General features: G+C 41.7%; 1 protein-coding gene and 1 long non-coding RNA gene across 2 annotated transcripts; both read right to left on the reverse strand.

Moving 5' to 3' along the window:
- Positions 1–4,360: 4,360 nt before the first annotated feature.
- LOC109939585 (uncharacterized) lies at positions 4,361–4,797 on the reverse strand. The gene is made up of 3 exons (XR_002262070.1): positions 4,773–4,797; positions 4,559–4,684; positions 4,361–4,447 (listed from the first exon to the last, which is right to left on the reverse strand). It is a non-coding gene; the product is annotated as an uncharacterized lncRNA (long non-coding RNA).
- Positions 4,798–4,807: 10 nt separating this feature from the next.
- On the reverse strand, positions 4,808–6,100 carry LOC109939847 (uncharacterized). Its single transcript, XM_020538221.1, has 6 exons — positions 6,053–6,100; positions 5,720–5,833; positions 5,555–5,635; positions 5,038–5,162; positions 4,885–4,953; positions 4,808–4,817 (listed from the first exon to the last, which is right to left on the reverse strand). Exons 1-6 carry the CDS (start codon positions 6,098–6,100, stop codon positions 4,808–4,810), a joined length of 447 nt encoding a protein of 148 aa, XP_020393810.1.
- Between the last annotated feature and the right edge of the window lie 7,230 nt (positions 6,101–13,330).

Raw genomic sequence — 13,330 nt, forward strand, 5'->3', positions numbered from 1 at the left:
CATACTTCTTTGTAATGTTGTACATATACCATGTAAAATTTAGACGCTATTGAATAGTAAATGTTAAATTTCTGTGCGCAGCCGGACAATATTGATATAAGATTGATACCTAAAGTCGGTATGACATTTAGTAACGTGGACGAGGCATATAATTTTTATAGTCAATATGCATACGAGGTTGGATTTCCGTTGAAGAAATATAGGGAGCGGAAGAATTGTAAATGGTTGAATTGTTCAATGGAAGGAAAGAATGCTGAAAGGGTAGCTGGAAATCCAAGGATACGTAACACATGTTCGAAACAAACACAGTGCAAGGCTGGGATGAAACTTAAAAAAATCTACGATGATGCTAAAGAGAATGTTATTTCCATTCGGATTGATCTGGTAAACTATGAGCATAATCATGAATTTTTGAAGAAAGATACAGAAAAAGGGCAATTGCAATGCAACAAAACACATGATTGTGAATATATGGAGTTCCTTAGTGCGATGCAAGAAAGCAGGATTCCACAACATTGCATTATGGATTTTGTTACAGAAATGCATGGTGGCCCAGAAAACGTTCCAATAACCGTGCAGGACATGAGTAACCTGTAAGTGTATTATGCATTGACAATAATTGTATTTTATATTACAGAAACAATCGTAATGTGTTGAGTTAGATATAGTGCATAATCATTACATTTTTTTACAGGAAAAAAGCATGGCAAAGGGAAAGAAATGCAAATGATGTGTCGAAGCTGTTATCTTTTTTTCATTATGCAAGAAAGATAATCCACATTTTTTTTCAGACTTTCAACTGGACAAAGAAGGGAAAATTTTAAGCATATTTTGGTCCCATGCTAGCCAGCAAGCCGAGTACATTGATTTTGGTGATGCAGTTACATTTGATACTACACATAAGACTAATATGTACGATAAGCCATTAGGCATGTTTGTTGGCTCGAACCACCACCTACAATGCACAATATTTGGGTTTGCTTTACTAGGAGACGAGACAGTTGATACATTCGAGTGGGTCTTCAATACGTTCAAAACATGCATGAGATGTGACGGACCATGAGTGATGTTGACAGGTATGTTGCAATAGATGGCTCATATTAATTATGGCACGTACTATATGATATCATATTGGCTTGCATAATGTTATGTAAATTTATCTATTTCAGATCAAGACCCTGCTATGCCAATCGCACTAGGCAGAGTATTCCCAAACACAATTCATCGATTGTGTTTGTGGCATGTGCAAAACAGGTATATGCCCCACTTGAATGAATTGTATGCAAGATTTGAGGAGATGGATTTCAAAACAAGGTTCCAATCTATAATACACCATCCGTTGAATGTAATGGAGTTCGAGGCTGCCTGGCAAATGATGGTAAATGATTTCCAGCTACACGAGAACAACACCCTTGCCAGATTATATGAAATACGCAAAGATTGGGTACCTGCATTTTTCAAAGGAGACTATTGTGGTCTTATGGTCTCTACACAACGAAGCGAGAGCATGAACAAGTTGGTGAAGAGTGCCCACGTGGATGCAAACACACCGCTTCATCAATTTGCAAAGCAAATGATGAAGCTCTTGCATAGTAGGAAGATAAAAGAGGCCAAAGAGGCACTAGGATGCATGGTAAGTGAAAAAAAATAATAAACATATGTTTTATGCTATTAAAAACAAAACGGTATTAATACTATAGTGTGTAATTTGCAGGGTCAAAAGGATACAACTACATTGTATATGTTTGAAATAAGAGTTGCAAGGGCATACACTAGAGCTGTGATGACAAGGTTCCAGGAGACAGTAAAATATGCAACTGCATACCGAATAGACCGTGATACAGAGGGTGATGAACATGATTGGGTGGTGAAACATACTACAAGATCAAATAAAATTGTTTGGGGTCAACACCAATTCAAAATAAGGGCTGATGTGGATGCTGGAAAGTATTCATGTGAGTGCAAGCATTGGGAGCATACAGGTATGTTATACTAAACGATTATTTCTATATAAAATTCTAAATTATTACGAATACATAGCTGTTTGCAATTAATATATGACATAATGTATGTTTAATCAATTATAGGTCTATTTTGTGTTCATCTTGTACGCGCTTTCATGCATCTACAAATTGAAAGGATCCCGAGTGAGTATATTTTGCAATGATACACATACTCCGCGCATCAAGATGTGGCTTTTTCAAGAGACGATAGGAATTTGAAAGGAAAAGATGGAGAAACTAGATCATATAGACAGAAGATGTTGCTTAAAAAAGCAATGAAAGTAGTACACCATGCGAGTCTGTCTAAAGCTGGGAATGATAAAGCCCTAGAGATGATGGACGAATTATTAGGGTTATTGATGCGTGTGGAGCCTGATATAGGTACTGGTGAGAGTTGTGGCACAAGTGCTTGCGATGACATCCAAGTACGCACTTCGTGTTATTATGAATTTTGCATAATTACTTGTTGATAATGATCCATGATTGTAATGATGATATAGGTCGAAGCGTATGAAACAGACGAAATGGCTATAGACAACTTACGCAAATTAGATGATGGGAACGAGGTATGGAACAAATCTTTATAATGTATTACATATGCTGCTCTATAACATTTGTGTCTTCACTGGACTTTGCTTTATTTCACAGGAAATTTTAATGGGGTCTAATACAAATGAATGCAATACTAAGGATGATCAATGTAATATGCCGATATTAATATTGGAACATAACACTGACATTCGGCTGGTTGATAGTAGTTCTACGGATGTGGAAGCTAGAAAGGTAATAACATTGCTACAATATATGATGAAATACGTGAATATAAAAACTGACTTAATATCTTTGTTTTGTAGAAACTAGAATTTCATATGGAAGGTGTAAACTTAGCAAGACCAGATAAGGCCAAGCCTAAGGGAAGAACAATCAAAAGTAGTGAGCAACAAGTTTTTAAATTGGCTGCGAAAGGAGCTAAGAAGATGAGCAGGAAGTGCCAGAAATGTGGCATAGCTGATGGTCACAACAGCCGTACGTGTTTAACTGTCGAGGATAATAGGGTTCGATTGGCTAACCTATCTAGACGTAAGCGAGGACGGCCTCCTGGTTCAAGGAACAAAATCATAGCTGCAACCCCACAATGGAATGAGACATCAACGTCGAAAAAACGAACGGTGGATGTCGGAGATGATGATTCATCTGGTAGAGAGTAGAAGACCATAAGATAAAAATATATCTGGATGTAAATGTGATTCCTGTGTTTATTTCACAAAGTCCAGAAAGTATCATAAATATACTTGCAAACTGGCATAAACGTATGTGTCATTTGTCATAAGCTATTAACAGGTCTGTAGCAAACTGAGTGTACATAGACTTAGCATACATGTATGTGAAAAAATGCATAACACTGCGTTGTGTGATGCATAAGATGGTTAGACTATGAACCATGACTGTACAAAAAATGAGCCTGCTTCCAGTATATAACACTGATAATTGTATCATACACTTGAGACAACTAGAATAATGTATGGGCATAGAATGATGACTATTGTATCATAAGTGTATGGGCAAACATGCCATAAGACCGACAATAAGTATATCGTAAACTTCGGACAAAACAGGCATACTTCGAGGTTATTAACAACACAAAATTGTACAGGAATTTGGCAGAATCAAATGCAAGAAACACACATTACTATCAAACACATTTGGTACAATATTCTAGTTTAGAGGTTAGCTGATCCCCAAAGTTGTCATTGACATAAACTAAGAAACGTCTATGGTCTTTGCCCATATTATACACACATGACTGATCTGAAGTTTAGGGAACCATTGTATACAAAATTTATTACATGTCCAAACTAAGCTACATCCATTAGACCTTGAATCTTTGGATGTCTTCGAGCAGCGATAATGCTTTGTTCTTCGGGTGGAATGTGATATAATGCAGCGCAAGAGACTGTATCTCACTAGTGTTGCCCTGAAATACAGTAACATTGAGTTAGTTATACCTCTGTTCCATATGTTGCCTTGTGCCAACTATAGAATTAACTGGTAAATTTGTACGTACTGCTTCTATGTCTGACCGCAAAGATCCTTCGTCGCATTGATAAAAGAGAATGTAACCCATAACATAAAACCCACAGTCATTGGATCCTGCTGCCATGTTAGGACAATTTGGGCACAAGTCAATTGTGAAGTTACCAAATTTGGGAAAGCATGTCCTGGGCCGTGCATGTTGTATTGCTTTGTTTAATCTACTCATAATAACCTTAGCCCATGGTAACTTTCTGCCACCTGAGCCCAAATGTGCAAAATGATAGTCCTTCCATGTAGTACCACCAAGTGTTGCCCCCATATGGGTTGGAATCTAAAATATGAATGCACTTCTTGACCTTATTGACAACATACAATGTCCAATGCCCCCTGCTTACCATGGGAACCATGATCTGACCGTGTAAAAAAAGCATAAAATGAACAGTGTAAATTACAAAAGCATAACAATGTGATATGTTCTATTTAAAAGAAATTATGTTTGGATTATGAAATACGATTGTTACCGCTTTGCATTGGTCCAATTCATCTGTCTCAGGCAATGAATTGTCTAGAAGTGTGTGGAGTACAGATTCATCAAAAGGTTGAGGGTTGCGACTGTGTCGTTCCTGTTCCTCAAAGTTGAGTAGTGACTGCAATAAATGATATAAATGGAGTGAGTATACTTGGGTTCATCCAATTTGTATATGAATATGGTGTATGTATGTTACGAAAATTTACCCCAACATTAACATCAAGAATCAAATTGTTCGAACTCATGGAAGTCTGCTGATTTTTTGCATCATCAAAAACACATTGGATGAAACACTGCATGAATACATTGTCGAGACACTTCCCATCGGCAAAAGATTCATATATATCAGAATATGTCGCTGAATATTCACCATAATCTATTATGGTCCTGGGGAATTTTTGATATCAATTAGAGAGGTCGCGTAAAACTACCAGCATATAAACATATTTTGATTTAGTATGTACTTCATACCTGCTGGTGTCAGATTGCAGACCACACAAATATTCGCGTAGAGCTAACACAGTTTGCATCTCCGAATCAAGAGAAGCCTGGCCAACCTGTGGAGTGTTTGTAGCTGGATCGGTTTCAACAGAAACCTAAAAATATATATGAAAATATACATAAAAATCTGTGAACAATTTTGACAACTATAATGAAAATGAAAATTACTGAGCTGACATAAAGTGGAATAAACGTATGTGGAATCAAGTGTCATAAACTGGCATAAAATTAATGAGCTGACATTACTGATACAAATCAAGAGTCATAAATATGCTTGCAAACTGGCATAAATGTATGTGTAATTTATCATAAGCAGCTAACAGTTATGTAAAAACTGAATGCACATCTACTTAGCATACATGTATGTGCAAATATGCATAACACTGATTTGTATGATGCATAAACTAGTTAGACTGTGAAGCATGACTGTACAAAATCTGTGAACAGTTTTGACAACTACAATGAAAATGAAAATTACTGAGCTGACATGTTCAGATGGAGTCTGATCAAAGCATGGACCACTGTCGGGCAGGTCTGTTTCTGCCGCTTGTTGGACGCCGCCAGTAGACTAACAATCATGGTATAAATGGATTAGAAATTTAGTAAACTACTAATAATAATATAGAAAAACCACGAAGGGGTGTACTCATACCTTGATTTGCGGAGTCGCATCAAATATCGGCGCGTCAGGTTCCATATGTGGTGTTGCTTTAGGAGTGACGTTTGTGTTGGTCGGCATGTTCTTGCCACTGTCACCATGTTTACCCTGAAAAAATTGTAATGGTTATATGCTATTTAAAGAAAATGATGAATACAACCCTAGAATGAAAAATACAAATAATCAGAAAAACATTACCACTGGGGTTGTAGGTGTTTTGTTCTGTTTCGTTATATTTGTATGAACCAGTGGATCAATATCAGCTTCATCGGGGCAACTTTCTAATAGTACACGAATATGTTGTTGCCTTAACAGTAATTCATGTACCTGTGTGTCTGTAAACTGCGTATCCTGCTGGGAAACTGGAGTAGACATATCGGGTACAGTTGGGGGGCCGGACACGTACATCCTTTTGTACGTGTCATGTAAACAAAAAAACATTGTTTAGACAAATGATTGCATAACTTTTTTATATTGATGTAAAGACATTAAATTGACTAACCTGCTGTCTGGGGAAGAATATCATTTGATTTTGAAGTTGTTTTCTACACATCATAACCATCTTCATTGTCCCCCGACTCAGCACGGAGGACCTCATCAATTAACTCGCCAAAAACATCAGATAGATTGTATTGTTTCTCAACAATCTGCTGAAGAGTCTGTTTAATAACTGAACACGCCTTACCAACCTCTGTATCAAAACGTGACAACTTCTCTATGAAACCCAGGCGGTGGCAGGATGGAAGCTGATTCAGCTTGCTTGATATCAAATCCCTGATGAGCGGGAGTTCGACGTGAATTGTGTGCTGTCCAGATGGGTCAGGACGAGGTACATCAAAAGTGTTTGTCCTGGTCTTATGCTGTTGTAAATTGAAAATTATTAAGTAAATATATAGCATATCACTGAATATTATGTTGAAATTCTATGACAAAAAATATATAAATAGAATCATGCCTTAAATTGTGCTTCAACGGGTGGTACAGCTGTGTAGCAGGTCTCTGTGGAGCTTCGGAACTAAAAAAAGGCGTGAAAGATGGAGTAAAACTTATACACACATATTAAACTGATAAATGTGATTCATATGTTTAATGGACAATGCAAAAAAGCATCATAAATATGCTTACAAACTGGCATAAAGGTATGTGAACGTTATCATATGCATGTAAAAAAATGATTGACACATAAAAAAATACCGAACAATGTCCAAATGGTTCTTCTCCTTTGCGTATCTTGCCCTTGTCAGCTCTTGTCAGTGCTTGAATAATATTCCTATCAAAATATTTGATTCGTGGTGTTCCACGTTTCTTCTGAGGTGCCGCTGAGTCATGAAGATGATCCAAATAATATAGCTTCAAAAATCATAACATGAGTCATTGTGAGACATAACAAAAGCATAATCTACGTGTATATGGATTTTGCATACAAGATTATGGCTACATATAACAGACAAAAAAAAGGATATGCTTACAAGAATGACGATGGAACATCCGTAAATGGTTGTAGAAACGTTCGTAACGCTCCTAGTATGCCACTTCTTGGCAGCTTGGCATAAATCATTGAAAATAAGCTGGCACCAGTCCATCTGGTGGAAACGATCCATCTCCTCAGTTAAAAGAACCTCATGGTTGGTTATTCCCCAGCTGGCAGTAGGGAACAACAACCTATTGAACAGTATCAGGAAAAAGGATCTGATGCTTAAATCATCGTCAGACCCTTTCCTCAGACGATCTTGAAGAGCTGCAACCCCAAAATCTTCTTTCAATAAACCAAGTTCAGCTCTTAAATTGTTGGCAGCAACAGCTTCATCGATGCCCAATGCAGTTCCTCCACCAGCATTTGGTAACCCCAAAATAAGGTGCACCGTATCCTTTGTAATTTTCAGCTCCTTCCCTGGGCCGGCTCGAATTGTCATGTCATTATGGTCGAGCTTTTCCATCAGCCAAGCTAAATGTGATATGCTGCCGAGTGCGTCAAGTCTCATATCAAGAGTACTGGAAAATCCCCTCCGTGCAATTGCTTGGCGTTGTCTGTCATTTAATATCTGGATGCTTACTAATACATCTTGGGGGTTGCATCTCACGTTAAGCCTCTGCTGAAAAAAAGTATACAATGAATATCGTAAACATTTACATCTGCATAATCGCAACTCAATGTTTAACTCAAACCTCAACACAACATGATTTCACGCATAAAATGATATATTGCCATAGACCATAAATCTCTAACCTGTCGGGGGGGTCCACTACTTTCCTCCGCTTTGTGACTACCTTCTTCAAGACTTTCCCAGGACTGTCGTCGAAGTTACGCTTCTTGGATAATGGCATAAAGTCATCGTCCTCATCAGCAGCCTGCCTTGTTTCGTGTCTAACAGTCTCCGCCGGAACACGGGGTATGTCAACACTAAAGCACTCTTGAGTAGACTGGATTATAATCCGTTTTGGATTAGAAGGAGGTCGGTCTACGTTCTTCATGTCTGATGTTCCTGCCAAATCAAACAACACATATACGTAAAATACGTAAAGGATCAATAAAAAGATAAGCGCAAGTCAATTCAGTTCAGTTCATGACCATGCATTCCATTAGATCCCAAAAAATCATGCAGCAGCACTAATAAATTGTAAATTGCATAATTCTGTCAACAAAGCATCATAACACAGTATTGTAAATTGCATAAACGTGTGAGACTTAATGGATCAATAAAAAATCTGCTCATATGCGACATCCAATTAATGTATAACCTGGTTATTTCGTGCGTGCTGACCCAAATTGAACAGCGAGATGTTTATGGCATAACATATTGATGTATGTATCATACTTCTGTCAACAAAGCAGCATAACTGAGTATTGTAAATTGCATAAACGTGTGAGACATTGAATAGTATAAATTTGTGTCTCCGTTTAACAATAAATATATGCTGAATTGGTTTTTGATAAATCAAGCAATTGGCAAAATAATAAGGTGAAACCTATTTACGATTCAGATTGTGTAAATATGCAAATGTAAGAGTTAAAGGTTGATGACTTACCGGAGTGTGGATGTGCCTGGAGGCCGGCCGATTTCGGGACCCCTCTACAAGAGACAACCCAAGGCGACGCGCGGCTGTGTCAAATGCGTAGGGGACTCGACGTTGGGGACGGAGCTCGCGACGGCGTAGGGGACTCGGCGTTCGGCCGCCGCGGTGGAGAAGATCGAGGTCTCAGTCTCTGCGGAGGAGAAGAACGAAGGGGCGGCACAACCGCCTCCGCGATTCCGGGTCCCTTCCCGGAGAGGAAGAATAAGGCGACGACGTCTTTGCGGCGGAGAAGGCGAGTCCAGGTCTCTGCGGTGGAGAAGGAGAATGCGACGGCGGTGGAACGACGAGGGGGAGAATCTCTGTGTATTCGGCGGCCGCGGTAGAGAAGAAGCTCACGGCGGCGATTAGTCTAGGGTTCGACGGGCGCGGAGGAGAAGAAGCAGACGACGGCGATTTAGCTAGGGTTCGGCCGCCGCGAGCGTTACGGGAGAGGTGAGCTGAAAAATGAGTGCTCGGTTCCTGGATTCGTGGGCCCGATAGACGTAAGCTGCCCAGATTGCGGGGACACGATCTTTTCTGTGGGCCCGGATGCCGCGAAACATGCGCACACCAAAAGTGTGTAAACCGTAACAAGATTGAGCATAACACGTAGTTATAATTGACGTAACTAGGTGGTACAGTGAGCCAAAAAAGCCTGCGCGCCTGGTCGGTACGGTGCGGTCAGCGCATCTGGTCGGTTTGTGGTCGGGGCTTCCATTAGTTAGAGAGAATCCAGGGCTCTAAATACTATATATATATATATATATATATATATATATATATATATATATATATATATATATATATATATATATATATATATATATATATATATATATATTCCCCTTTTGCATATAGTACGATTAAGATGATGAAATTGTGCAGTAAGTTCAACCATACGAACCTCTCCTACAAGACACAACATTTGGTTTCTTCACACAATTGCCTAACTACTTTTTTTCAAGGAGCCAAAGTAGACTATTCACTTTCCTTTGAAATTTTATGCATGGATCATTATCCAGAATCGCATTTCCACCTCCGACACACTATTAGCCAGGATCGGATGACCACACGGCCCGAGATGAAAAGTTTAAAGATATATAAATCGTGTCATTGTGACCAATACAGACTCATATTACGTACGATCCCGCCGTCTATCTGGTACGATGGAGGTAACACGCTAACATATTTTTATATGGTAATCCGAGATATCACTTCCCAGCACATCTAGCTGTCAATCGTCGATAGCAGTGCTAGGTCGGATCGAAGCAGAGAAGCTCACAACAAACAACACTACTATAAGTTATTTATTTTTACATAATCACTGTACATCAACATTTTATCGAATACCTAATTTGTGTGACGTTGTAACTCAGATATGAATTGAGTTGTCACGGGAAAGTTTGGACTCACCCGTCATGGCACGTGTCTGCTTATAGGCTACCGGCGGCCCATCATGCCCTCTTCTCTTAGGAAGTGTTTGTTTGATTAATCACTCCATAAAAAATGAGGTAATGCATTATAAGTCTATTTCTAAAATTTAATAAGATAAGCCTATTTCTTATATTAGTACTAACTAACTAACTAGAAGGAATGACGTGGTGATGGATTAACTCATTTTATTTCATAAACCAAACAAAAAAGTGAGGAGTGAGAAGATGATGGACTAACTCATTCCTCAAACCAAACACCCTTATCTCTTCTAGCGAACGATACAGATACCATACTTAAGGATGAAAATAGACGGGAAAAATCCGGTTTCATTCAATACCATATTTTGTTTTTACCCGGACCGTTTACGTATTTACAGGGAAAAAATGATAACAAGACGAAAACGTGATGGTATATTGTGGGAACAGGAACAAAAACGGTTCAATGTTTTTCCCCGCAAAAAATATTTTAGAGTACCGCTTTAGCCCTACCCTCTATATCATGCTTGCTTTAATATGTGATTTTCTATTTTTATTTATTGAAGAATACAATGATATTGTCGGTACCTTGGAACAAGGGGTACCCCTTGTTGCAAGGTAAAGGTACTGCGCCAGCGGAGAGGTTTCTGGTTGCGCGGAGAGCGACTCACCGTCACGCAACATCAGTCGCCTTGGGATCACCACGTGGCCAAGAGAAAGGACGTGCTCCAGATACACGCAGTGGGTCCGGACTGGCTACGTGGAAAGCACCGGACCCCGGGCATGACGGGTGGACCTCCGAGACAAATCCCAGAACCTCCCGAGTGGGGTCCGGACGAACCACCAACGGGTCCCGGGACCCTGGGGGAGGGAATACCCGGACCCTGCCCTGGGAGGGGTCCGGTGCTGACACGTGTCCGAGGCTTGCGCCACGCAGTGGCCCACTGCTGCCGCATGGCTTGGGGAACAAGCCATACGGGTGGAGTATGACATCGGGCCACTAAAGCCGCGGAGTCTCTACATTTATTGCAGAGAGGATGCGACGCCTGCACCAAGCCAACGGACGATGTGCCCACTCGGTATTTAATGCGTCCAGTCCTCTCCACTGGCAGACGGCGTCAGACGGCGTGCCCGTCCAATCTATCATCGAACAGTGCGCCCGTGCCATGCGGCGCACTGTGCCCATTATCCCTTCTGCAAGAAACAACCCCTGCACGCCGAGGATACGCAAGATCTCGGGTGTCAGGACGCAGGAAGAGTGCCACAGCCAGGGGCGAAGCCAGGATCCAAATTTAGGGGGGCCAAATTAGATTAGGGGGACTGTTAGAAGCATTTTTACACTATTTACATAAGAATTAGCTTAAAAAACTAACATCTCCTATAGAATTAGGGGAGCATTAGGGGGGACATTGCCCCCCTGTGCCCCCCTGTCGTCGCCCCTGGCCACAGCATCAAACATTTGTGGCTCCAAGTGCTATATTCGTTATGACCCTGGGCCCGCATGTCGGGGCCCAGTATCTTTGTGCATGCCCCCCTTCAGCTATAAAAGGGGAGGCATGCGGCGTTACAAGGCAGATCCAATCTTAGACTCACAACTCCATTCAAGCCCTCAAACAATACATTACACAATGGAGTAGGGTATTACGCTCCGGCGGCCCGAACCACTCTAAACCCTTGTGTGCTCCCGTGTGTTCATCCACCGATCTCGTGACAAGCAAGACGCTTAAGCCTCTCCTCATCTTAGGAACTAGGGCAGGTGCAATCCGCCACCCGGCCGGAGAGATTTACCCTCCGACATTTGGCGCGCCAGGTAGTGGCTGGCTTTTAGATTTTTGCTTGCTACCTGATCGACACCATGGTCCATATCGCCGAGCACCAAGGTGAGACCTCCGAAATTTTCCTCTTGGTGGAGGGATTCGCATCCGCTACGTCGCAGAATTCTGACTACCCGGCGCCCGGTGCCACAGCTGTGCGCTCCGCGCGGCGGCGCGCACCGGTGCAGACGCCCTGGACTCCATCGGAGGTCGCTCCCGCCGGAGCGCTCTCCGCAGCCAGAGAGTTGCTGCGTCACCCACCTAGTTCCACAACCTCGCTAGAGGCTATGGGACAATGGCGCGACGACGTGGATCGCCTCCTTGGTGAAAGAGAAATAGGCTCACATCTTTTTCCTAAATGATTTTGGTGGTTGAATTGCTCAACACAAACAATTGGACTAACTAGTTTGCTCTAGAATATAAGTTTTACAGGTGCCAAAGGTTCACAATAAAAAAATACAACGCCAAAAGAAAGGGTTCAAAAAGAATGGAGCATGGCACCCGAAGGCTGCCTGGTCTGGCGCACCGGATAGTGTCCGGTGCACCACCGGACAGTGTCCAGTACACCAGGGAGCCCAACTCCGAACTACTTAGCTTCGGGAATTCTAGGAGCCACTTTGCTATAATTCACCGGACTGTCCGGTGTAACACTGGACTGTCCGGTGTGCCAGCGGAGCAACGGCTAACTCGCGCCAACGGTCGTCTGCAAATGAACAATGAAATGGCACAGTGCGCGCCTGCGCGCGCAGAAGTCAGAGCAGCGCCAGAAGGCGCACCGGACAGTGAACAGTGGTTGTCCGGTGCACCACCGGACTGTCCGGTGGCCCTGTTGTAAGAAGCTCCTACAATCGGAACCCAACGGCTTGATGACGTGGCTGGCGCACCGGACTGTCCGGTGCGTCATACGACAGAAGCCTTCACCAACGGTCAACTTGGTGGTTGAGGGCTATAAATACCCCCAACCACCACACTTCAATGCATCCAAGTTTTCAGCCATCAAACCCCATACAAGAGCTCTAGACTTCAATTCCAAGACACAAACAAGAGATCAAATCCTCTCCCAAGTCCAAAGTTCATTCCAATCAAACAGTGACTAGAGAGAGTGACATTTGTGTTCATTTGAGTTCTTGCGCTTGGATCGCTTTTCTTCTTCCTTCTTTCTTGTTCCACACTCAATTGTAATCAAAGCAAGAGACACCAAGTTGTGGTGGTCCTTGTAGTGGACTTAGTGTCCCGTTTGATTGAGAAGAGAAGCTCACTCGGTCTAGGTGACTGTTTGAGAGAGGGAAAGGGTTGAAAGAGACCCGGTCTTTGTGACCACCTCAACG

Source organism: Zea mays, chromosome 5 (genome assembly GCF_902167145.1).
Source record: "Zea mays cultivar B73 chromosome 5, Zm-B73-REFERENCE-NAM-5.0, whole genome shotgun sequence".
In the NCBI taxonomy this organism is placed as follows: Eukaryota; Viridiplantae; Streptophyta; class Magnoliopsida; order Poales; family Poaceae; genus Zea; species Zea mays.